Source organism: Taudactylus pleione, unplaced genomic scaffold (assembly GCF_031769625.1).
Source record: "Taudactylus pleione unplaced genomic scaffold, aTauple2 ptg000184l, whole genome shotgun sequence".
Lineage (NCBI taxonomy): Eukaryota > Metazoa > Chordata > Amphibia > Anura > Myobatrachidae > Taudactylus > Taudactylus pleione.
The window spans coordinates 8,758,877-8,785,307 of record NW_028284586.1 but is presented as its reverse complement, the minus strand read 5'-3'; the positions used below and the strand labels follow the sequence as shown (position 1 = coordinate 8,785,307).

General features: G+C 48.7%; 1 protein-coding gene across 1 annotated transcript in view; it reads right to left on the bottom strand.

Moving 5' to 3' along the window:
* SMG1 (SMG1 nonsense mediated mRNA decay associated PI3K related kinase) overlaps positions 1 to 26,431 on the bottom strand; it is a 243,586-nt gene that overhangs the window by 116,821 nt on the left and 100,334 nt on the right. The window contains exons 20-25 of the mRNA XM_088476176.1: positions 25,400 to 25,599; positions 17,063 to 17,259; positions 8,518 to 8,679; positions 8,243 to 8,397; positions 7,678 to 7,817; positions 7,357 to 7,558 (exon numbers count right to left, since the gene is read on the bottom strand). Coding sequence (XP_088332302.1) covers positions 7,357 to 7,558; positions 7,678 to 7,817; positions 8,243 to 8,397; positions 8,518 to 8,679; positions 17,063 to 17,259; positions 25,400 to 25,599 — 1,056 coding nt within the window. The remainder of the gene's footprint in view (positions 1 to 7,356; positions 7,559 to 7,677; positions 7,818 to 8,242; positions 8,398 to 8,517; positions 8,680 to 17,062; positions 17,260 to 25,399; positions 25,600 to 26,431) is intronic.

Genomic DNA, 26,431 nt, shown 5'->3' with positions numbered 1-26,431 from the left:
ACAAAAATATATATTTTACATTTTAAAAAAATCAAATAACGTATTTCTAAAACAGATTACACTATTGGCATAAGTATTGCACCATTTTTAACTTTAAAGCTTTAAATCTGCATAGGAACGACAAGCAAAAAAACGCTCTAGTTATTACTACTAAATTAAGCAGAAGATATTAAATGTCATGCAATGTAGCCAAGTAGACCTTCACCCTCCCTGAAGTCAGACTACACCATACATCGTGTCAATGCAGAAGCTGCAGATTACAGTACATAGTGAGCCAGCTCAACAATATACGAAGGGGATTAAAAAATGTTCATATTAAAACTTCTGTTGACTGCACGGTCTTATAAATGCTTTCCGTACTAGGTCGCTGTCTCCCCAGTCACTGCTGTGTAAGGTTTGAACGTGTTACGTCAGTTCATTTGTGACTGACAAGAAAATATGGCTGCCCCACTTGTGATTTGCACAAAAGAGCAGCGTGCAGTGATTTGTTTTTTGTGGTCTGCGGGCGTGTCTGGTGCAGATATTTATCGAAGACTTTGTGCACAGTATGGACAAAGAGTTTTGTCGCAAAGAAGTGTGTATGAATGGATAGAAAAATTCAAAGGTCGCACAAGTGTCAGCCATGAAGGAGCCGGACACCAGTCCACGTCCATGACTGATGAGAACATTGAGCGTGCACGTGAACGGATTCTGTTGGACGAGTAACATTAAATTATGTTGCTAATCAGCCATGGCTCTGCGGCTTCACATCTGATGACGAGGTGAAGACAGCAGTGCATTTGTGGCTTGCAGCTCAGCCTAAAACATTTAATGAGGGAATACAAAACCATGTTGACAGATAGACAAAGTGTATTGAAAAGCAGGGAGATGTTGAAATCTCTTTCTTGGAGTCCCCATCTGGGGGGATGCCTTATAACTGGGGTTTAGTGATGCGCCATCACTATAGTGATGAGTGGAGTCGGACCCTAGCTAATGGAAAACTTGCAAAACTTGCACCCACCCCCTATAGAACACCTCCCTTTCCACCATAAGCTCAGTCTAATGTTTAACAAAGCCGAACGAGAGCCACGGAAAGAACTGAGAAACCAGAGACCAAATGGTGTCCAGTATGATAAACCAAACGAGAGGGACCTTGGCATTCACCAGATGGACTCCAAGGAAGAGAATTTGCGGTGAGTAAAAATCGTATTTCCTTAATCATCGATCTGGGGGAGGCCTTACATCTGAGTGATAAACCAAAGCAAGCCAATCGGGGGGGGGGGGGGGGCGACGGAACAGAACGCTGAAATGCTGCCTTTCCACTACACGATGCGGGGACGACGGCACAACTACGATGCCGTCGTCTCCCGCGGGGTGAAGTGCATACACTTAACGTTCAGAATATGCAGATTAATCATCCCCGAACATGGCAACCTGACGGCAGTCGTCAGGTTGACCGTCATGTTCGGGCGATGATTGATAAAAACGACCAGCGGGCGCGCGCATCGCTGGTCGTTTATAACATTTTACTGCCCGATCTGCGGGCGAATACGATGCGATGGAGCGATAACGGCCGTCGTTATCGCTCCATCGCTAGGTTTAATCGCCTAGTGGATAGGCAGCCTAAGAATTTTCCACCCAACACTGGCATTTCTTATGCCGAATGTATGGAAGCGGTAAAATTTTGTGAGCGTGTACGGATGACCAGGTAGCTGCTTTGCAGAGCTGCTCAACCAAGGCACCATGCCGTACAGTCCAAGAGGCTCAGACACCAATTTCCTGAATTGTCCCTTAAGAGAGGACAAACTCAGACCCTTTACCAACCCCTCTTGCAGAAAAGACAAGAGGCGAGACACTCTGAACTTTTCCGGTCTGAACTGGTGTTGTTCACACCAAGAAATATATATCTTCCATGTGAATGGACCCTAAAGCAACAGATCTGGACGCAGAGGCAGACGATATGTACCATCTGCCAACATGTTCTGAAGAACAGCGTACCAATGACGGCGTGGCCAGTCTGGAGCCACCGGTCGTACCCTTGGTAACATCAGAGGAGGAAAGTACCACCCCAGCTGGAATACCCAAGGTGCTGTCATGGCATCCGCCAGAGATGCCCGTGGATTCCGGGGCAGAGATCAGTACCTTGGAAGATTCTTGTTGAGACGAGAAGCCATTAGATCTATGTCTGGAGATCCCCATCTGGCAACTATTTCTGCAAACACCTCCTGGTGTAATTCCCATTCCACTGGGTGCACATTGTGGCGAATTAAGGAGTCTGCCTCCCAGTTGTCCGCCCCAGTAAACTGCTGAAATAACCGGAATGTAAACTGCGGAAATAGCCGGAACACAATTTCTTGCCCAATGAAGGATGTGGGAAGCCTCCCTCATTGCTAGCCAGCTGTGTGCGCCACCCTGCTTGTTTATGTAAGCAACTGCTGTGGAATTGTCCTATTGGATTCATACTGGTAAATTCTTTATATAGCATTGAGCCTGAATCAATGTATATTGAATTGATAGGAATAGCTATCTCCTGGACAGACCAAAGCCTTGTGTCTGTCCAGAACCAAATGCCCCCAAGCCTGTTAGGCTGCAATCTGTGGTGACAATGGTCCAGTCCTTTACTGACAATTGGCAACCCTTGTTCAGATTTGCATCCTGCAGCCAGCACCGAAGAGACCGCCAGGTCTGCAGTTATCATCTGAATATCGGACTGTTTAATCGAGGTTCTGGTTTCACCCATCAATGAAGCAATTAGTTCCTTAGAGGTTGGGCGTGAAATCTGCCAAAAGGAACAGCTTTGAATGAAGCTACCATTTACCCCAATATCTGCATATCCCTTAGAATAGAGATATGAGAAATCTGTAAAATGGTCCTTTTTCGGGATTGAAGATCCTGGATCTTTTGTGAATGAAACAGACACTAGGTGTCGAAGAGAAGACCCAAAAATACCATCTTCTGAGATGGAATTAAATTTGATTTGGGAAAGTTGATGATCCAGTCGAATCTCTGTAGCATGCCTATTGTAATCTGAATGTTGTTTCAATAGAGCTATTGAGGGAGCCCTTCGAAACAAATCACCCAGATAAGCCAACACATTTATTCCCCCTCTCCTGAGAAGGCATATCATGTGTGCCATAACCTTTGTAAATACTCAGGGGGCAGTGGCCAAACCGAATGGCAAGGCCTGAAACTGAAAAGAATCCAATTTTCCCGGAACTTGAGCAAGCGACCTCCCACCAGAGGGCGGGACCCAGTCATGCGTCATGTGGATCTACCTGCTGGTTCAGCAGCAGGCAGACTGGTGCGGGGCCCCCCCCCCGTCCCCTAAAGGTCCCTCTTCGGGGACCCCTATATGCACCTTGGAAAGCCTCAAAGCTTCCTCTGCCTTCATTCCGAAATGAACTAAACCTAGGAGTTTTTGTTTTAGGTGTATTTACAGAAAGGTAAGGACTTTTCCCTCCTGTAACCTGAGATATAATTTTGGTTAACTCTGGACCAAACAAAGAACTTCCTTCAAAAGGCAATGCCTCTAGAGCAAGTTGATATTTTAGGTCTGCCTACAATGTTTTAAGCCATAGTGAACGCCTGGCGGAAACAGCTAATGGAGCGTACACACGGTCAGATTTGTCAGACTTGTCAGATTTGTCAGATGAACGATTGAACGATTAAACGATCTGAACGATCTGAACGATTTGAACGATTTTACCAAAGTTTTGAACGATTTGAACGATTGAACGATTTTTGACTGCATTAAAATGAATGGAATCGTCCAAGTCTGACTGCAAACCCATCAGATGTCAGATATCGTTATCTGACAAACGGGAACGCGCATCGTTGATCGTCCATCGTTCAGGCATGTCAGATATGAACGATTTTTCATCAGATATGAACGACTGAACGATTTTTAAATCGTTATCGTCCATATCTGAAGAAAAAATCTGATCGTGTGTATGCACCATAAGGCTGAAATATGAGATTGTATCTGAATAGTATCTAATAAAGTGTCAACTATATAGGTTAGAGCTTCAGAGATCTGATCAGCTAAAGAGTTAGCTTCAGATTCATCCCGATTGAAAACCAGTAATCATCTGATTTAGCCAATAACCAAAAGCCTTTACCACCCAGACGCTAGCCAGAATTGGCCACAGCGATAGTCTTGGCAAGATGAATAAAGATTTTAGAACAGCCTCATTCTTTCTATCCATAGGATCTTTAAGAGTTACAGACTTCTGGGAATAACAGTATTCCTGACCAACCTAGCAATAAAAGCATCCACCATGGGTGGAACTTCCCATTGTTTGGTATTCTCTTCTGAAAAAGGATAAATACCCTTTTGAATCAGGTTTTAACCAGGCATCTATTTAATATTTCCTCAAAATTAGAACATTATGGGAAAACCGAAACATGTTTCTTTTTACGTTTAAAGAAACTGCACTAGTCTCTGGCATAGCTGCATCCTGTAACTGCAGAGTTTTCCTGATGGCATCTATCAACATAGAAACTCCTTAATTTGATTGGTAGTTATCCTCCCGTTTAAGGTGTTCTCCCAGTCATAATCCAATTCCCCTTCTTCCTTTGAAGTAGCTGAAGCCTCTTCTCCAGGAAAATCTATAGAGGAATGTGACCGCTTTTTAACGGCTGTGGCCCCTCCAGACGGTGCCATTTTATTTAGAGACTTCGCCACCTGAGACATCGTCCCATATTTTGGGCCCATCTGGGCTCTACCGAGGGATCAGCCAACGGAGGATCTTGAGCACAGGGTATCATAATTTTCCTGAAAGTGACGTAATTCACCTATGGCGTCCGCCATAGCTCTAGCCAAATGAGGCATCACCGACTGTTCAGCCGATCCCCCGTGAACAACCAGCACAGAGTGACCCTTGGTCCGTACATTTTGGCAATTGTTTCTCACATTTTGCACAAATATAAACAGGGACTTGTACCTTAGAACCCTTGTCTGGCTTATCCATACTGAGAAAGAAAGACAAATCTACTCCAAACAGATAGCTACCTAAATTCTCATATACAAAGTGTAGCCCTGCATGAATAGAAAAGCGAGGTTAATGAAGACTTCTATTCACCCATTTGTTTAAATGCAAAAAAACCCTGGCCCTTAAAGACCGAATTCTTTGCCAATAAACCAAAAGGTAAACTAAAATGTCACACACACCCGTATGTTACTGCACACCAGGTTAAATACACAATAGTAAAAATCCCAGTTAACTTCTTAGCTCGTCAGGCTTCCATCCCCCAGTGCCTGCTGTGACGTCCAATGGACCTCAGCTGCTGTGGCTTTGCAGCAGCCTGTATTTAAATCAAGCTAAATACCTGGAGAAGGGGAGATGTGGCCGGCGGCAGGGTCCTGCTAATTCAGGACACCTGTTATCATAGCCTCCGGCGTCCGCGGCCCAATGACTTCACCGGCGTCTACTCACTTCTGTCACATAACAACCACTGCGCGCTCTTTGTGCTACGGTGCTCAATTGATTCCGCCCACCTGTCTTGGCTTTAGCCTGATGACGTCACCAATGTGAGCCTGCATGTGCAGCGGTGTCCTGGAACCAGCAAAGCCCCTCTCTCCTTTCAAAGCAGCAGCATGTTGCTGCTTCTGCAACTGGAGGATTGAAGTAGTATTGTGCTGAGCAGCCAAGCTGGCTCTGGATGTAGTCGGCACGCGGGATGCAGAAGGTCTCCATACAGACACCGAAATCCAAACAGGTCAGTATCCCGGCACCAGTATCCTGACCGCCAGCATCCCGAAGGTAAGTATCGGGGTGTTAGGGGGAGGTTAGGGTTAGGTAGTGGGGGTTAGGGATTAGACGGAGGGTTAGGCACCGTGTAGGGAGTGTTAGGATTAGGGTGCAGGGAGGGGGAGGATAGGTTTAGGCACTAAGGGGGAGGTTAGGGTTAGGCACTGGGGACGGTGGTTTAGGGTAGGGGGTTAGAAAAATACTTACCGTGACTTCCTATGGGTGTCGGGATGTTGCTGTTGGTATTCTGACCAGCGACATCCCAACAGCCGGGATTTCATACCCAACCTGCTGGCTCTACAGGATCTGTTAGTAATTACAAGCCCCGGCCAATTTGCTCAAAAGCAGTGTGCCGGGAAGCAGTATATTGGCATCAAGATTTTTTATACTTTGTAATAAAACTTACCTTTTTGCCTGAGGCTCCCTCAGATGTGTGTCTGGAGTGGATAGAGACCCGGTGACATGGTAGTTTGGCGACTCTCTCAGGGGCCATCTTTAGAGTGGGATACAGGTTCATACAAACCTTCTAATCTATATAACTCTTGTCGCTTGTCTCCAGGAACTAAGCACCCAAATTAAAATCATTAAAATAAAGAAATAAAACCTAACTAAAAACTAGGAGCTATCTAGCTAGTACCGTACTCCAAAAGGCACTAAAAAAAAGACTGAGCTTACGGTGGAAAGGGAGAGGTTATATAGGGGGTGGGAGCCAGTTTTCATTTAGCTAGTGTCCGACTCCACCCACCACTAATACATTACCCCAGATGTAAGGCATCCCGCAGATAGATGATAAAGGAATAATGTATTTGTCTTTTCTGAAAGTTCATTAAAATAAATTTTACAGCCAGAGTGGGGATAATTTTTGACTCCCCTAGTAGATTCTCTCTCTTAATTTATATAAACAGAAAGCATATTTAGCTGCTGAAAAGTTCCAATTCAGGAGCTGCATTCACATACTGTAAAGCATAACTGCAGTCTTCAGGTAAACAGGACATGAGGAGACTGGATTATGCAAAGTTTACTTATCACCATAGCTCTGGACATTTATTATCGAAGGCATGTGGTAATTCATAAAAACTGGGCTTAAAAAAAGTCCTCCTGTGCCTGAAGTTTTAAACGGTGTCATGTTTGGTGTTGGACAGCTTCATTTAATTTAACTTTACCTTCGTAAAGCTCACATACAACAGATACATTTCCACTATATTTACTGTATTAACTATTTCAAATAGACATGCATTTGAGCACCACAATATGCTAGGAGCCTCAAATCACCATTTTCTATCCAGCTGGGGGACTGCTGCTTCCATTGTTTCTCAGTATAAGGCTTCTTGTTACTTGTTATCCTCAGCACATCACTGTCAGCCCTGTCCTCAGGAAATCACCACATGCCATGTCACTTCCCCTCTAAAACTACTGACTGGGTATCTCAACTAGTTTAGGTTTCCATTACAAGCCCATGATCATCACACAAACTTTGGATACTTAGTGCTTTACATGAAAGTTCTACGCTAAGACTGTAAACATCTGTGTAACAAATTGTAATAAACGTTATCAACAAAATAGTGAATGATGGGATAGGGGGTTGTACACAATACACAGTTCAGTATGGCTATACCAGTTGACTTACTTGATATAGTTGAGGTCTGTCTTTAGGCTAATACAGCTCCCTAATGCCCCTTTCTTCAGGTCATGCATGCTGTTCTGCCACTCCTGGACAGCAGCCCAGTCAGCAATTGAAATGTAGCACTCGCAGGCCTTGTTGCCCAAGTAGTTGATAACTTCAGGCAAGGGGTCACTGGGCTTTGTCAGAACAGTTTTACGCCCATCGCCTGCACAGCATAATACACAGAAAAATCAGTATAGTGTAGTTTTTTACCCTGAAAAAAAGATTGTTACCCAAACAAAAAAGCATACTTTTATATAAATGTAATGCACATATTATATATACCATTAGAATGCTTGGGGCTAGCAGATGTGCTGCTGGAATTGGCCAATTTCAGGACTGATTTATCAAATCCGGATGTGCTGCAGTCAACCCCAGTCATGGAGCATAAGTGTTCCTGGTATTCCACTGCTGCTTTCTCAAACCTACAAAACAGGTTATGAATTAACTACACATACTACATTAAAAATAATAAAACTGAAGGGATTCAACAATTACCATGTGAAATAAGTAAAGCAGTGTACAGATATTAACCAATTGCCCCAACTCTACTATAGTGACCATTGTAGAAGTACTGCAGATTAGATCAGAATGGGCGGTGTAATATGCCATAAGTAGCCTGCACACTAAGCTCACAGAAACTAGTTTCTTTGGGTCTGACAGCATTGATCAGTAACAAAAATACGAAGTAGGGCAAATGATTTAACAAAAAAATAAATGCAGCTCTCGTGACCATTACATGGTAGAAATAGACAGGTGAATTGCTCCAGGTAACTTTGCAAAGACCAGAAAGTAGCCATTTTGTCCTTTAGAGTGTGTATTCCTGATCCAACTAGGTGGTTTAACATACCTTCCATCTGCTTGCAGCGCTACAGAATTGATCCATGAAAGACTTTTTCCAGCAACAGCTGAAGACCACACAGCTAACCCCTGTATAGCTTCTGGGCACTGAAGTTCACAAAGTGCCTCCACCACCATCATCACTGTCAATTCAAGTTCCATTACCTAAAATAATTAAAAATAGGAGACACTTACAGAAGCCATAGATAATGACATGATCAAGTTCATTATAAGATTATAAGATGTGCCATATGAGCCACACAAATGCTAATTCTGAGGCATTACCTGAGGTCCACTATTCTTCATTTCTGAGAGCAAGTCAAAGCCATGTCTGACTGTTACAGCTGGCTGACCTGCTAACAATCCCACTCTCATGATGGCAATTCGGATTCGAGTGAGCCAGTCTTGGCATGTTTGGCGGTTAGTATAAAAGAATGTTCTGATAACCTTTGGAAATGAAAGTTATACATGTAAATATGTTAGCAACGTATTTAAGATGCAAAGGTAAATCTAATGAGAAATCAACTATGCACTTTAAAGGGTAAAATATAAACACATCTCATTTGCATGGCTGCACTCTTCATATGTGTATTGGCCAGAACTCAAAAAAACATGTCTATCCAAAACAGAGCAAAAAAAAAAAAAGAAAAGCTTAGACACTTACCAGACTTCATAAAATACCTTTAATCCATCATCAGTGAAAACATGTTATACAGTACATCAAGCACAGTAATCCCCTCGCAACATTTCGATCCTCTTTGGAATCTTAGTCATGAGACTTAAGCTGGCCACACACTAGTCCAACTTACATCCAACCAGCCAACTTGTTGATTGGTTGGAATGAAAATCTGGTAACGTTTGGGAGTAACTGATGATCAGCAATTTGCTCCTAAATGCCAGAAAACAGATGAAAATGGTCGTTCAGACAAATTTGTTAAATGTTTGATCTAAACCATTTGTTCAAACAACAGTTTTGGTCTATTTTCCAGCGTTTGGGAGCAAATTGCTGATTGTATTCCTTACCAGATTTTCATTCCAACCAATCAACTAGTTGGCTGGTTGGACAGATAATCTTTAGATGTGTGGCCAGATTTAGTTTTCACCACAACTAAACGCTCTCCGATTCTCATGGCTAAGATCCCAGAGAGGATCAAACGTTGAGGGGGGATTCTCCAATATAAAGCAGATACTGTAAGGTTTCCACTTGGGGCTTTATTCACAACTGCATCTCAGAGTCCTGCAGTTGGCTTTGGGAGACCATCAATAATTCAGCGTTCGTATTTACAGCAATTATTAGTATGTTTCTGCAACAAAGGACTTTGGTACTCACCGTAAATCCATATCCTGAATGACACTGCAGTAACACCCTTACGCTCATAGGCCTGTATTCAATTTGAGGCGAAAAGCCGTTTTCGCGTGTTTTTAGCGGAAACTTTTCGGCGATGACGTCACCTAGCCAGGCGGAAAAGTATCGCCGTATTCAATTTGAAAGACTTTCCGCCTCAATGCAATGTAATAGGCGAAAAATGTTCGCCTATGAATAGCAGACGGAAAAAAGTGCAGAATTGGGGTTTTGGGGTGCAACGTTGCGGGAAACCCCGTGCAGCCTTCAGACAGTCCCAATAAAGGTAAACTGTCAAAAAACTTTTAAAAACACTCACCCAAAAAAATCACTTTGACTATGGGGGCGAAAAAAAAACAAAAACAATTTTGGACAAACTTAAAAACTAGCAAACTTGTCTCTGGGGAGGGGGGGGGGCAAGAATGCCCCCAGGTGTTTTTTTCATTGCAGGGGCTTGTGGCAGGTGGATTTTTCAAACTGGTCCCCATTTTCAAGTACCCCAAATTTGCTGGGATAAGTTATTTTCTGCAAAAAAACCTCCTGAATACTATTCTGCACCACTTATACAAAAACGCTATTTAGCAGCTATTGAGCCCGTTTAAAAAACAAGAGATATGGTAAGAACTTACCTTTGTTATCTCTGTTTCTACGAAGTCCATAGGGTCCACAGGGTGACCTTGGGGTATAGCTGGATCCTGGATCCTCGGGCACCACGGAGTTAAAGCTTTCAGCTGCTCCCAGGATGCACTTGGGTCCAACCTCCCCTAAACCCCGCCCCCGAGCCACAGGCACCTCAGTTGGTAAGCAGCCCAGGCCGGAGGAGGAGACGAAACAGAGAGAAGGAAGACTGGAACACACAAGAACCATACTCACAGAAATGGGAGACGGAAAACCGGTGACCAGTCACACAGCCCATATGAAGCCAGGTGCGTCAGGGCGGGTGCCCTGTGGACCCTATGGACTTCGTAGAAACAGAGATAACAAAGGTAAGTTCTTACCATATCTCTTGTTTTCTACTTCAGGGTCCATAGGGGTCCACAGGATGACCTTGGGGATGTCCCAAAGCAGTCCAACTAAGGGCGGGGACGCTCCTGTGCTGATAGGAGAACCCGGCGCCCAAAGGATGCATCCTGAGAGGCAAAGGTGTCAAACGCATAGAACCTCAAAAAGGTCTGAATGGAAGACCAGGTGGCCGCCTTACAGAGCTGAACAGCAGAGGCGCCACGTCTAGCAGCCCAAGAGGGACGCACAGACCGAGTGGAATGAGCCTTAACAGAGGCTGGAACAGGTAAACCCTCCTGCATATAAGCCTCAATAATAACAGAACGAAGCCAACGGGCTAGAGTCTGTTTGTTAGCAGGCCAACCCCTCTTGTGAAAACCAAAGAGGATAAACAAAGAATCAAACTTCCTCACAGAACTAGTCCGGTCCACATAAACCTGGAGTGCACGGACAACGTCTAAGGAAGTCTCCCCAGCCGAAAGATCAGGCGACTGAAAGGCTGGTACAACAATTTCCTGATTAATGTGGAACCTGGAAACCACCTTAGGCAGGAAATCAGGACGAGTGCGAAGCACCGCTCTGTCCTGATGAAAAATCAGAAAAGGGGGACGACAAGAAAGCGCCCCCAAATCTGAAACCCTCCTGGCAGAAGCAATTGCCAAGAGGAAAACAGTCTTAAAAGTTAGCCACTTGAGCTCCACTGACTCCAAGGGCTCAAAAGGCGGACCCTGTAAGGCCCGAAGAACCACCGCCAAATCCCACGGGGCCACAGGTGGCACAAAGGGAGGCTGGATTCTTAAAACTCCCTGGAAAAAGGTGTGTACGTCCGGCATAGCAGCGATCCTGCGCTGGAACCACACCGACAGAGCAGACACGTGCACCTTCAGTGAGGAAAGACGTAATCCTAAGTCGAAACCCGACTGAAGGAAAGCCAAAATACGCGAAACCCGGAACACCTGGGGATCATATTTTCTGGCCTCACACCACTGAAAGTAAGTGTGCCACACTCTGTGATAGATCCTCGCGGAAGCAGGCTTGCGCGCCCTCAGCATGGTGGTAATAACGGAGCTAGAAAAGCCCCGAGACCTCAGGACGGCTGTCTCAAGAGCCACGCCGTCAAAGATAGTCGACCCAGATCCGGGTGAAGACAGGGCCCCTGAGACAACAGGTCCCGCCGTTGAGGTAGGAGGAACGGAGCGTCGATGGACAAGCTCCGCAGATCGGAGTACCACGGCCTTCTGGGCCACGCTGGGGCCACCAGGATCAGTGTGCCTCCGTCCTGTTTGAACTTGAGCAGGACCCGAGGCAGCAGAGATATCGGAGGGAACAAGTAAGCCAGTTGAAACAGCCATCTCACCGACAGCGCGTCTATCAGACTTGCGCCTGCGTCCCTTGTCCTTGACCCGTACATGGGCAGCCTGTGATTGTGACGGGACGCCATCAGGTCCAGCTCTGGCAGCCCCCACTTGTCCACGAGTAGTTGGAATACCTCTGGATGAAGCGACCATTCCCCGGGATGCACGTCGTAACGGCTGAGGAAGTCTGCCTCCCAATTGAGGACTCCTGGGATGAAAACTGCCGAGAGAGCTGGAAGATAGCGCTCCGCCCAAGCCAGGACGCGGGACACCTCAGACATCGCAGCTCGACTGCGAGTCCCTCCCTGGTGATTGATGTACGCCACCGTAGTGGCGTTGTCTGACTGCACCTGAACAGCCCTTCCGTGAAGAGCGGTGCCGGACGACTGCAGGGCTCTGTATACTGCCCTCAGTTCCAGGATGTTGATGGGAAAAATCGCTTCCTCCGCCGACCAACGACCCTGAAGTGACAAGGAGCCTGTCACCGCCCCCCAACCCCGGAGACTGGCATCTGTCGTGAGCAGAACCCATTCCGGGATCCAAAAGGGGCGCCCTTCTAGGAGATGAGCTGTCTGCAGCCACCAGGCTAGAGACAGACGCACCTCCGAGGACAACATCAGCATCTGAGAGCGGATCCTGTGTGGCAATCCATTCCATAAGAATCAGCCCCTGCAGGGGCCTGGAATGGAACTGGGCAAACTCCACCATGTCGAATGCCGACACCATGGATCCCAAAACTCTCATCGCTGAGTGCACCGACACTCAGCCACTGCTCAGACAGCCGTGAATCCGCAGCTGTAAGGAGGAGACCTTCTCTGGAGTCAGAAAAATCCGTTGCTGACGAGAGTCCAGCAGGGCCCCCAAATGAACCATCCGCTGTGATGGGATGAGGGAGGACTTCTTCCAGTTGATCAACCAGCCGTGCGCCTGTAGACAACCGACCGTCAAGTGGAGATGCTGGATCAGTACCTCCGGGGAGCTTGCCAGCAAGAGGAGGTCATCTAGATACGGTAGCAACCGTATCCCCTGGCTCCGAAGGTGAGCCGCCATGACCGCCATCACCTTGGTAAATACCCTTGGTGCCGTGGAGAGACCAAAGGGTAGAGCCCTGAATTGGTAGTGGTTGTGGAGAATAGCAAACTGCAGAAACTGTTGGTGTGATGTTGCTATAGGCACATGGAGGTAGGCGTCCTGGATATCCAGGGAGACCATATAATCCCCCGGTTCCATCGCCAGAAGGGTGGAACGCAAAGTTTCCATCCTGAATTTGGGAACCCTGAGAAACCTGTTCAGGGACTTCAAATTGAGTATGGGGCGATGAGAGCCATTGGGTTTCTGCACCAGAAACAGCGTAGAGTAATACTCCATCCCACGTTGAGACTGTGGTACGGGTATAATGACCCCCGCCGTCAGCAAGGCCTCTATGGCTTCCTGAACCTGCAAGGCCTTGGTTTTGTCCTGAGAAGGACTTGTGCAAAAAAACTGGCAAGGCGGCCTGTGCCGAAAAGACAGTGCGTACCCCTGGGAGACCACTTCTCGCACCCAGGCATCCGTGGTGGTATTGTGCCAGCACTGGGCGAATTGAAGAAGTCGGCCTCCCACTCTGGGGTCCCCCAGAGGGAGGCCCGTCCCATCACGCAGAAGGCTTATCTTCTGGCTTGGAAGAAGGGCGCCTAGCACTGCAGGCTTGCTTCTTTGGCTTTGAGGCGGTCTTGGGTGCGGACTGCCTCGGGAAAGACTGACCCTTTGCCCTGCCCTGAACCCGAAAGGAACGAAAGGCCGAGCTCCGGACCTTAGCAGGTGTAGTAGCTGAAGGGAGGAAGGCTGACTTGGATTTCGCCAGGGTATCTACTATTTTGTCCAGGTCCGGACCAAATAGTAATTCTCCATTAAAAGGTAAGGCCTCCAAGCCTTTCTTTGAATCCGCGTCTGCTCTCCAAGACCGCAACCACAAGGATCTACGAGCAGACACTGCTGCCGCCGAAACCCTAGAGGTCAACAGGCTAGCATCCAACGATGCTTCTCCAATGTAGGAGGCGGCATCTCATCTGTCCTAACAACGCCCTCTGGACGTCCGGAGCTTCATCCGTAAACGCGTCCTCCAAGGCGTTGGCCCACCCCTCAATGGCCTTGGCCACCCAGGAGATGGCCATGGACGGCCGGGCTACCGCCCCTGAGAGAGAATAAATAGACTTTAAACAAGTCTCCACCTTCCTGTCCGTAGGATCCTTCAGCGAGGATATAGACGGCAATGGCAAAGTAGCACTCCTGATGAGGCGTGTTACATGGGAATCGACTGCAGGCGGAGTTTCCCATTTCTTACAATGCGCCTCCGGGAATGGATAATTGGACGCCAAGCGTTTCTGTGGCAGGAAACGCTTATTGGGTGTCTGCCAGGCCACCGCCATGTGATCAGTCAACTGATCAGACAAGGGGAACACTGCAGAAGTAACCTTAGCTCTTTTAAAACTAGGATACCTCGACTTGGGAGCGGGTGCCTCATCCTCAATCAGGAGAATGGCCCGCACCGCCTTAACCAGAGCCCGCACATTGATGGAAGACTTACTGTCTACCTCCTGGACTGAGGCATCTGAGGCTGAGTCATCCTGCACCTCACCATCGTCCGAGGACCCCTCAGAATCCGGAAGATGCGCAGCCTGCGCCATGACTGAGCGTTTAGACGCCCTGGAGGGCACGTCACTGCGCAACATCGACTGAAAGGCCGAAGATGTTGCCGCCAAATCTTGGACAGTGTGGGAAAGCGCATCCACCCAGGGTGGAGGAGTTGCCACAGGAGCCTGAAACGGCACCACAGCCTGCTGTGCCACAGGGGTGGACTGAATATACATTGGCAACCCTGCATAGGGACCAACAGGCTGAGACCCCGGGGGAGTCTGCAATAATTGTGGGACACCCGGGGAATGAGGGATGGCAGGCTGGGGCAACGCCCTAGTAGGGGTGGCAGTCGGGACCGACAGACGGTCCGCGATGGACACCAGCACCTGGGTAAACATCGCCCACGGTGGCTCCTGCGACATGGGAGGTTTAGACATACCAGGGAGCGCCTGGCACTGTCCGCACAGGCCGTCCTGTGACAAATCCTCCCTATCAACTCCTGCAGAACAGCGCCTGCAGGAGAACAATACCGGAGCCCCGGAGTGCTCAATCTCCTCCTCGGACATGACGTTGGAAGAAAACGTGCGCACTCACCCGTGTGCTGGACAACAGCCCACAATATGGCACCGTGTAGCACACAACTGTATGTGACGGACCTCACAAATACGTGATTTATATAGGTGAGGTCTGTAGAAACACCCTTCCCCCGCACACCTGTAGGGCTTGTAGGAGAAGGAAAGGGATAGGTATAGGCTGACAGTAAGTAGAAAAAAAGACACAAGACAGGCAGCACTAGCAAAAGTCACATACCATGCAGGAAGATATACTCACTGCACCTTTCCACTACAATCAACCTCCCAGATTCAGTGTCTGGGAGGGCTATAGTGCTGTGTACGCTGTCCTTAATCAGGGGAGAGGTACACAGGGGGACCGGTCCGCGTGCTCCCTGAGATCTGCGCTGCAACTGGGAAAATGGCCGCTGGAGACCTCAGAGGAGGAGTGGCCGTGTAGCTGCAGCTCAGCGACGCCAGACTACGAGCTGAAAGGCACGCTGAGCTGAGGGGAGGAGCCGCTAGACAGGGAAGGCTTCCTCCCCTGGCTAGCATATTAACCCCCAAGGTTGCGGCATCCCGCTTGCCGCTTAATTTACCCTGGTGGTCTAGTGGTCTGGCTGGGTATGCCTCCGCTGGAGGGGCAGCCCGCCGCCACCGCTAGCGCCCCCGGTCTGTCCCCTAGAACCGGAGGCATGGGACTGCATTTGAAAGGAACCCGCGCACCGCCGCTAATCAGCGGTGCGCGGCTTACCTGATCTCCCCGGCGTCTTCCGGCAGCAGTCCCGGGGGAAACCAGAGTCCGGCTAGTACAGACTCTGGCTTCCCCCGCCGCGATCCCCAGTTCAGTGCTGGCGTCGCAGCGCCAGCAGGGAGAAGGAGCGGCAGCGTGGGCGCCTGTACAGACAGCCCAGCGCTGCCGCTCTGTAGAAAAACTGTAGTAAAAAATAAATAAATAAATTTAACTAAGTTAAATAAAAAATTAAAAGCTTTAGGGGGCTGCTCCAGCAGCCCACCCCGCAGGGTGACCCGACTCCGGCCGGGCACCATCTAAAACTGAGGTGCCTGTGGCTCGGGGGCGGGGTATAGGGGAGGTTGGACCCAAGTGCATCCTGGGAGCAGCTGAAAGCTTTAACTCCGTGGTGCCCGAGGATCCAGCTATACCCCAAGGTCACCCTGTGGACCCCTATGGACCCTGAAGTAGAAACACCAAATACCTTCAGCAAGCCAAATCGGGGGTACCATAGCTAACCCCCATGTCAGAGCTGATTTCCCCAAATCTGACAGTACTTCCTGCTTGTTTTAAGTTTCGCCGGTTCCCGTTTTCGCCTACTTTCAAATTGAATACGGGGATAAGCGGGCATGCGCGTGATACTTTTCCGCCTGCAAAACAGGCGAAAAGTCCGGGAGGCGAAAAAGTATCGTGGGTCCGCTCAAATTGAATACGGCTCAGTCTTGTGGGATGAGGATTACAGAGTTTAAGTGGGCTCCTTCTATTAATTGGTTTGTCTATTCTTGTGGCTTTGGAAATTACAGAGGAAAAGCTGCTGAGGGGCTGAAGAGGAAGGGATCGGGGAGGGGGCATTTTCTATAGTACAGTAGTTAACTCCTAAGTCCCCAAACTCCTGATTAGCCTATACAGCTGTATAGTATCAGCTTCCCCACCAAGGAGTCTAAGAAATGGATTTGGCAGTAAGAATAATAAATCATCTTTTTCATTACACACTGTATATACAGCACTGAACACAAACCACAAGCAGATATGGAGATAGTTTTAATATAATTTTAAAATAATGTTCATATAGGACACATGGATTTAAAACACTTCATTTACATATAATACCGCTCTTTCAGAAAAGAAAAAATAAAAGAAAATAAAAACTAGATCAGAAACAGAAAAGTGAATAAACCAATCTTTACAGCAATATGCCCCCAAACAAGATGGACTACAGTTCAGTACTAACCTTGGGAGGTGAGGTTAATGCATTGGCACATCCTTCGTAGGCATTATACATTAACTTGTCCAGGTTCTCTAGGTACTGAAGCAGTAGCACTAGGCGTAACTGATTATTAGCATGTCCTTCATCATTGTCTGCAGTTGTCCACTGACTAACATCCTGGTCCGGATTCAGAGTGTGAGCAGCCAGGCTTCGAATAATACCTACAGACAAAAAGCAACATAAAGTACATTTCAGGCAAGTAAAAAAATAAATAATAATAAAAAAAAAAAAGTTAGGGGAAAGTCAGGAAAAGTTAGAATAATAATAATAATAAAAAAAAAAAAAATACACCAAACACCAGAAAACCACACATTAAACCTTTACCAAACCACAAAATACATACAGTCAGGTGCATATATATTGGGACATTGACAGAATTTTCATATTTTGGCCTCTATTCACCACCACAATGGCTTTGAAATGAAACAAACAAGATGTGATTTAACTGCAGACTTTCAGATTTAATTTGAGGGTAATTACATCCAAATCAGGTGAACGGTATAGGAATTACAATGGTTTCTATATGTGCCTCCCACTTTTTAAGGGGCCAAAAGTAATTGGACTAACAACGCAAAAGCTATTTCATGGACAGGTGTGGGCTATTCCCTCGTTATTTCATTATCAATTAAGCAGGTAAAAGGTCTGGATTCTAGGTGTGACATTTGCATTTGGAATCAGTTGCTGTCGACTCTCAATATGAGATCCAAAGAGTTGTCACCATCAGTGAAGCAAGCCATCATTAGGCAGAAAAATCACAACAAACCCATCAGAGATAGCAAAAACATTAGGTGTGGCCAAATCAACTGTTAGGTGCGTTCTTTCTTTTTAAGAATGTTAAAGAGAGCTCAGCAACACCAAAAGACCCGGACGACCACAGAAAACAACTGTGGTGGATGACAGAAGAGTTATTTACCTGGTGAAGAAAAACCCCTTCACAACAGTTGGCCAAATCAAGAACACTGTCCAGGAGGTAGGTGTATATGTGTCAAAGTCAACAATCAAGAGAAGACTTCACAAAAGTGAATATAGAGGGGTTCACCACAAGATGTAAACCATTGGTGAGCCACAAAAACAGGAAGACCAGATTAGAGTTTTCCAAACAACATCTAAAAAAGCCATTACAGTTCTGGAACAACATCCTATGGACAGATGAGACAAAGATCAACTTGTACCAGAGTGATGGGAAGAGAAGAGTATGGAGAAGGAAAGAAACTGCTCATGATTCAAAACATACCACCTCATCAGTGAAACATGGCGGTGGTAGTGTCATGGCATGGGCATGTATGGCTGCCAATGGAACTGGTTCCCTTGTATTTATTGATGATGTGACTGCTGACAAAAGCAGCAGAATGAATTCTGAAGTGTTTCGGGCAATACTATATGCTCATATTCAGTCAAAAGCTTCAGAACTCATTGGACGGCGCTTCACAGTGCACATGGACAATGACCCGAAGCATACTGCAAAAGCAACCAAAGAGTTTTTTAACGCTAAAAAGTGTAATGTTATGCAATGGCCAAGTCAATCCCCTGACCTGAATCCGATTGAGCATGCATTTCACTTGATGAAGACAATACTGAAGGGAAAATGCCCCAAGAACAAGCAGGAACTGAAAACATTTGCAGTAGAGGCCTAGCAGAGCATCACCAGGGATGAAACCCAGCGTCTGGTGATGTCTATGCGTTCCAGACTTCAGGCTGTAATTGCCTGCAAAGGATTTGCAACAAAGGATTAAAAAGTGAGTGACAGTTAGATTTAGGATTGTTTAGTTTGTCACATTACTTTTGGCCCCTTAAAAAGTGGGAGGCACATACAGAAACCGTTGTAATTCCTACACCGTTCATCTGATTTGGCTGTAATTACTCTGAAATTAAATCTGAAAGTCTGCAGTTAAAGCACATCTTGCTTGTTTCATTTCAAAGCCATTGTGGTGGTGAATAGAGGCCAAAAACAAGAGATATGGTAAGAACTTACCTTTGTTATCTCTGTTTCTACGGTCCATAGGGTCCACAGGGTTGACCTTGGGGTATAGTTGGATCTGGATCCATGGGCACCACGCAGTTAAAGCTTTAGCTGCTCCCAGGATGCACTTGGGTCCGTCCTCCTCTATACCCCGCCCCCGGCCACAGCACCTCAGTTGGTAAGCAGCCAAGGCCGGAGGAGGAGACTAAACAGAGAGAAGGAAGACTGGAACACACAAGAAACCATACTCACAGAAATGGGAGACGGAAAACCGGTGACCAGCCACACAGCCCATTTGAAGCCAGGTGCGTCAGGGCGGGCGCCCTGTGGACCCTATGGACTTCGTAGAAACAGAGATAACAAAGGTAAGTTCTTACCATATCTCTTGTTTTCTACTTCAGGGTCCATAGGGGGTCCACAGGGTTGACCTTGGGGATGTCCCAAAGCAGTACAACTAAGGGCGGGGACGCTCCTGTGCTGAAAGGAGTACCCGGCGCCCAAAGGATGCATCCTGAGAGGCAAAGGTGTCAAACGCATAGAACCTCAAAAACGTTTGAATTGAAGACCAAGTGGCCGCCTTACACAGCTGAACAGCAGAAGCGCCACGTCTAGCAGCCCAAGAGGGACCCACAGAACGAGTGGAATGAGCCTTAACAGAGGCTGGCACAGGTAAGCCCTCCTGTGCATAAGCCTCACAAATAACGGAACGAAGCCAACGGGCTAACGTTTGTTTGTTGGCAGGCCAACCCCTCTTGTGAAAACCAAAGAGGATAAACAAGGAATCAGACTTCCTAACCGAAGCCGTCCGGTCTACATAAATTCTAAGCGCCCGGACCACATCTAAGGAAGTCTCACCAGCTGAAAGATCAGGGGACTGAAAAGCTGGCACAACAAGTTCCTGATTAATGTGGAACTTCGAGACCACTTTGGGCAAAAACTCAGGACGAGTGCGGAGCACCGCTCTGTCCTGGTGAAAAATCAGGAAAGGAGGGCGACAGGAAAGCGCCCCCAATTCAGACACCCTCCTGGCCGAAGCAATTGCCAGGAGAAAAACCGTCTTAAATGTCAGCCACTTGAGCTCCACCGCCTCAAGAGGCTCAAACGGAGGACCCTGCAGGACCCGTAGCACCACCGCCAAGTCCCAAGGAGCCACAGGAGGCACAAAGGTAAGCTGGATCCTGAGAACACCTTGGAAAAAGGTGTGAACGTCTGGTAGTATTGCAATCCGCCGTTGAAACCACACGGACAAGGCGGACACATGAACCTTCAGAGATGCAAGGCGTAAGCCGAGATCCAATCCTGACTGAAGAAATTCCAAGATCCTAGAAACTCGGAACACCTGAGGATCATAATGTCTGGACTCACACCACTGAAAGTAAGTGTGCCACACTCTGATAAATCCGTGCTGAAGCAGGCTTGCGTGCCCTGAGCATGGTACCAATAACCGAACTGGAGAAGCCCCGAGACCTCAAGACGGCTGTCTCAAGAGCCACGCCGTCAAAGACAGCCGACCCAGATCCGGGTAAAGGCAGGGCCCCTGAGACAACAAGTCCCGACGCTGAGGAAGAAGGTACGGAGCGTCGATGGAGAGGCTCCTGAGATCGGAGTACCAAGGACGTCTGGGCCACGCCGGAGCTACCAGCACGAGCATGCCGCCGTCCTGCTTGAATTTCCGCAGAACCCGAGGAAGCAGGGATATCGGAGGAAACAGATACGCCAGGTGAAACGTCCATTTCACCGACAGCGCGTCCACCAGACTTGCACCTGCGTCTCTTGTCCTTGACCCGTAAACGGGCAACTTGTGATTGTGACGGGAGGCCATCAAGTCCAGCTCCGGCAGTCCCCACTTGTCCACGAGTAGCTGAAACACCTCTGGGTGAAGCGACCATTCCCCGGGATGCACGTCGTGACGGCTGAGGAAGTCCGCCTCCCAATTGAGGACTCCGGGGATGAAGACCGCCGAGATCGCTGGAATGTGACCATCCGCCCAAGTCAGGATACGAGACACCTCCGACATCGCTGCCTGACTGCGAGTTCCGCCTTGGTGATTGATATACGCCACCGTGGTGGCGTTGTCGGACTGCACCTGTACCGCCCTTCCGTGAAGAGCAGGGCCGGACGACTGCAGGGCCCTGTATACTGCCCGCAGTTCCAGGATGTTGATGGGGAGAAGTGCTTCTTCCGCTGACCAACGACCCTGAAGCGACAAAGAGCCGGTCACTGCCCCCCAACCCCGGAGACTGGCATCCGTCGTGAGCAGGACCCAGTCCGGGATCCAAAATGGGCGCCCCTCGACCAGATGAGCTGTCTGAAGCCACCAAGCCAAAGATAGCCGAACGTCCGAAGACAACACCAGCACCTGAGAGCGGATCCGGTGAGGTAACCCGTTCCATTCTGATAGAATCAGCCCCTGCAGGGGCCGGGAATGGAACTGGGCAAATTCCACCATGTCGAATGTCGACACCATGGACCCCAGAACTCTCATAGCCGAATGGACCGACAGGCGGCAACGGCTCAGGCAACTGCGTATCCGCAGCTGTAGGGAGGCGACCTTCTCCGGAGTCAGGAAGATCCTTTGCTGACGCGAATCCAGCAGGGCTCCCAAATGAACCATCCGCTGTGATTGATAAATTGGAAAAAGTCCTCCCTGATTCCACCACCCGTGTGCTTGCAGGCAAGCGATCGTCAGGTGGAGATGTTGAAGCAGTACCTCCGGGGAGCTCGCCAGCAACAGGAGGTCGTCCAGGTACGGCAGCAGCCGTACATTCTGGTTCCGAAGATGTGCGGCCATGACTGCCATAATCTTCGTGAACACCCTCGGTGCCGTGGAGAGACCAAAGGGTAGCGCCCGGAACTGATAGTGATGTTGAAGGATAGCGAACCTCAGATACCGCTGATGTGAAGATGCTATCGGAACATGGAGGTAGGCGTCCTGGATGTCCAGGGACACCATGTAATCCCCCGGTTCCATCGCCAGAATGATGGAACGTAACGTTTCCATCCTGAACTTGGGAACTCTGAGGAATTTGTTCAGAGACTTCAAGTTGAGGATAGGGCGATGAGAACCATTGGGTTTCTGCACCAGAAACAGAGACGAATAATACCCCGTCCCTCGTTGTGATAGAGGAACGGGAACAATGACCCCTGCTTTCAGCAAGGACTCTATAGCCTCCTGAACCTGTAACGCCTTGGTCTTGTCCTGAGAAGGACTTGTGCAGAAAAACTGGTGGGGTGGTCTGTGCCGAAAAGACAGGGCGTACCCCTGGGAGACCACTTCTCGAACCCAGGCATCCGTGGTGGTATTGTGCCAGCACTGGGCAAATAGAAGAAGTCGGCCTCCCACTCTGAGGTCCCCCAGAGGGAGGCCCGTCCCATCAGGCCGCAGGTTTATCTTCCTGCTTGGAAGAAGGGCGCCGAGCACTCCAGGCTTGCTTCTTGGGTTTAGAGGCCGTCTTACTCGCAGACTGTCTCGGGAAGGACTGACCTTTCGCCTTACCCTGAACCCGAAAGGAACGAAAAGCCGAACTCCGAACCTTAGCAGGCAGTGCCGCCGAAGGGAGGAAGGCAGACTTGGATTTAGCCAGGGTGTCCACTATTTTGTCCAAGTCCGGACCAAATAGTAATTCCCCATTGAAAGGTAAGGCCTCCAGACCTTTCTTTGAATCAGAGTCCGCTCTCCAGGACCGCAACCATAAGGATCGGCGGGCAGACACCGCTGCAGCCGATACCCGCGAGGTCAGCAGACTAGCATCTAAAGAAGCTTCTCCAATGTAAGAAGCAGCGTCCCTCATTTGTCCCAACAACGCCCGCTGGACATCCGGAGCGTCGTCCGGGAAGGTATCTTCCAATGCATTGGCCCACCCCTCAATGGCCTTGGCCACCCAGGAGATGGCCATGGACGGTCGGGCCACCGCCCCGGAGAGGGAGTAAATAGACTTTAAGCAAGTCTCAACTTTCCTGTCCGTGGGATCCTTCAGCGAGGATATCGACGGTAATGGTAAGGTGGCGCCCCGAGTTAAACGGGTGACATGGGAATCCACCGCCGGTGGAGTTTCCCATTTTTTACAATGTGCCTCAGGGAAGGGGTAGTTAGAAGCCAACCGCTTCTGAGGAAGGAATCTCTTACTGGGCGCCTGCCAAGCTACCGCCATATGATCCGTCAACTGATCCGACAGGGGAAACACCGCAGAAGCCACCTTAGTTTTTTTGAAACTAGGAAACTTCGACTTAGGAACCGGTGCCTCATCCTCTATAAGAAGAATAGCTCGCACCGCCCTAACTAGTGCTCGCACATTAATGGACGACTTGGTATCCATTTCCTGGACCGAGGCGTCCGAGTCAGTGTCATCAGGGACCTCCCCATCATCTGAGGAACCCTCTGAGTCCGATACCTGAGCAGCCCGTGTCATGAGTGGGCGTTTTGAAATCCTAGAAGACATGTCAGTCTGCAACATTGACTGAAAAGCCGAGGAAGCGGCCGCCAAATTTTGCACGGAGTTGGAGAGCACATCCACCCAGGGTGGAGGAGTCACCATAGGGGCCTGAAAAGGTACCACAGGCTGCTGCGGCACAGGGGAAGCCTGTATATACATAGGCAACCCCGCATAGGGACCCACCGACTGAGACCCAGGAGGACTCTCGCAATAACTGCGGGACACCCGGGGAATGGGGGATGGTCGGCTGGGACAACGACCTAGTAGGGAGAGCAGTCGGGACCGACAGACGGTCCGCAATAGACACCAGCACTTGAGAAAACATCGCCCACGGTGGTTCCTGCGCCAGAGAAGGTCTGGATGGGCCAGGAGCCACCTGGCATCGACTACACAGGCCATCCTGTGACAAATCCTCCCTATCTACTCCTGCAGAACAGCGTCCGCAGGAGGCCAACACCGGAGCCACTGAGCGCTCAACCTCCTCGTCTGACATGACAGAATATATTATATATCTGGCACCAGGGTAGAAGTAAAACGCACTCACCGGTGTGCTGAACAACAGCCCACAATATGGCACTGAGTAGCACACAACTGTATGTGACGGACCTCACAAATACGTGATCTATATAAGTGAGGTCAGTAGAAACGCCCCTCCCCCACACACCTGTAGGGCTTGTAGGAGAAATAAAGGGATAGGTATAAGCTGACAGTAAGTAGAAAATAAGCACAGACAGGCAGCACTAGCAAAAGTCACATACCATGCAGGAAGATATACTCACTGCACCTTTCCACTACAATCAACCTGCCCAGATTCAGTGTCTGGGAGGGCTATAGTGCTGTGTACGCTGTCCTTAATCAGGGGAGAGGTACACAGGGGGACCGGTCCGCGTGCTCCCTGAAGATCTGCGCTGCCACTGTGAGAAAATGGCCGCTGGAGACCTCAGAGGAGGAGTGGCCGAGTAGCTGCAGCTCAGCGACGCCAGACTCCGTGCTGAAAGGCGCGCTGAGCTGAGGGGAGGAGCCGCTGACAGGGAAGGCTTCCTCCCCTGGCTAGCATATTAACCCCAGGGCTTGCCGGCATCCCGCTTGCCATATATCCCTGGTGGTCTAGTGGTCCCACGGGTTATTCCTCCTCAGAGGGGGAGCCCGCCGCCACCGCTAGCGGCCCCCGGTCTGTCCCCTAGGACCGGGGGCAAAGGACTGCATCTGCAGGCAAAACCCGCGAGCCGCCGCTAATCGGCGACTCGCGGCTTACCTTGTCCCCGGCGACTCCGGCAGCAGTCCAGGGAGGGACCCAGAGTCCGGCTAGTACGGACTCTGGCCTCCCGCCGCGATCCCCAGTGCAGTACTGGCGTCGCGGCGCCAGCGGGGAAGGAGAGCGGCAGCGTGGGCGTCTGCATAGACAGCCCGTCGCTGCCACACTAGAGCCTCTGTTTTAAAATAAAAATCTAACAGGCTCTTTTTTTTTTTTTTTTTTTAAATAAAAATAGAAAGCTTTTGAGGGCTGCTCCTGCAGCCCCCCTGCGCAGGTGACCCGACTCCGGCCGGGCACCAACTCAAACTGAGGTGCTGTGGCCGGGGGCGGGGTATACAGGAGGACGGACCCAAGTGCATCCTGGGAGCAGCTAAAGCTTTAACTGCGTGGTGCCCATGGATCCAGATCCAGCTATACCCCAAGGTCAACCCTGTGGACCCCCTATGGACCCTGAAGTAGAAATATGAAAATTCTGTCAATGTCCCAATATTTATGCACCTGACTGTATATTCAGCCTCTACTGCAATACAAATTAACACATCTACATTCATTGTTTGTGGAAGAAAAACAGAAAGCAATATAGAAGATATCCTAATCAAAGGCTGAAACAGGAAACAATGTTATTTCATGCAGCCATAGTTGGAATAGAATACCTTCAATTGTTTGGAAAGTATCTTGTGCCCTTCCAAGGGGCGTCCGTAACTTGGACAGGACAGTGAACTGAGCAGCTTCCCACACAGCCCACTGCCACAGGACAGCGTCAGTCTTCAGCAGGTTTCGTGGAATGAGTAAAGAGTCTCGTTTATCCAGTCTTTGGCAGCTGTAGAACAACCTTTCCAGCCAATTATCTTTGCTAGGAGAAATAATAAAATCATGCTTAAAGTACACATTTACATAGATCTACCAACAGGTGTAATAGCCACAGGAGTCTCCAAATTTACAGCAATAAAAGGTACATGGCTGACTGAAATAAGTGTGGTCTCATTCCAAATAAGTGCAGAATAGGTGGCTCTGGATATTGGGTAATTTGGTCACACTTTTAAAAAAGTTGGCAACGGTTCCAGCATTTATTTGTGAATTGTGGGCCTGATTCAGACACTGACGCAATTGCGGTTTCGGTCATAACGCAGCTGCGAAATATGCAAATGTCAGCAAAGTTCATCCAAGTATAAAGATGCCCACTGCCGCATCTTTATCTGCGTATGACGACACATACCCAAAGTAAACACCGGTAACATCGAAGCTCATTGGCGGCCATCTTACCCTTGCACACCCATGTAACAGCGTTTAAACGGACAGACACGCCTGCGTTTTTGTGGCCTCTCCCCAATACCACCCCCAAATTCTGGCAGTCTGTTGCTCCCTTAGCAATGGAATCCTCTGGGCGTGCATGATCGTAATCCATTCGCAGTTCATACGCAATGGCAAAATCTCGGGCACGGGATCGACTAGTGTGTACCGGGCGCCAGATAGGTCGGCCTGTCGGTGGAGAGCTCGCATCACTGGGTACATGATTAAGGTACAATGATTAACTGATTGCAATGAGCCGCTGACACTTATAGGCACTTACTACGTTGCTCAAATATTATGCTTTTGGGCGTTTTGTGCTTTTAAAGTATGACAAATTGCAAGTGTATATTTTGCAGTCAAAACAAATTATGAATATGAGTGTAAGTGGCGTAAAC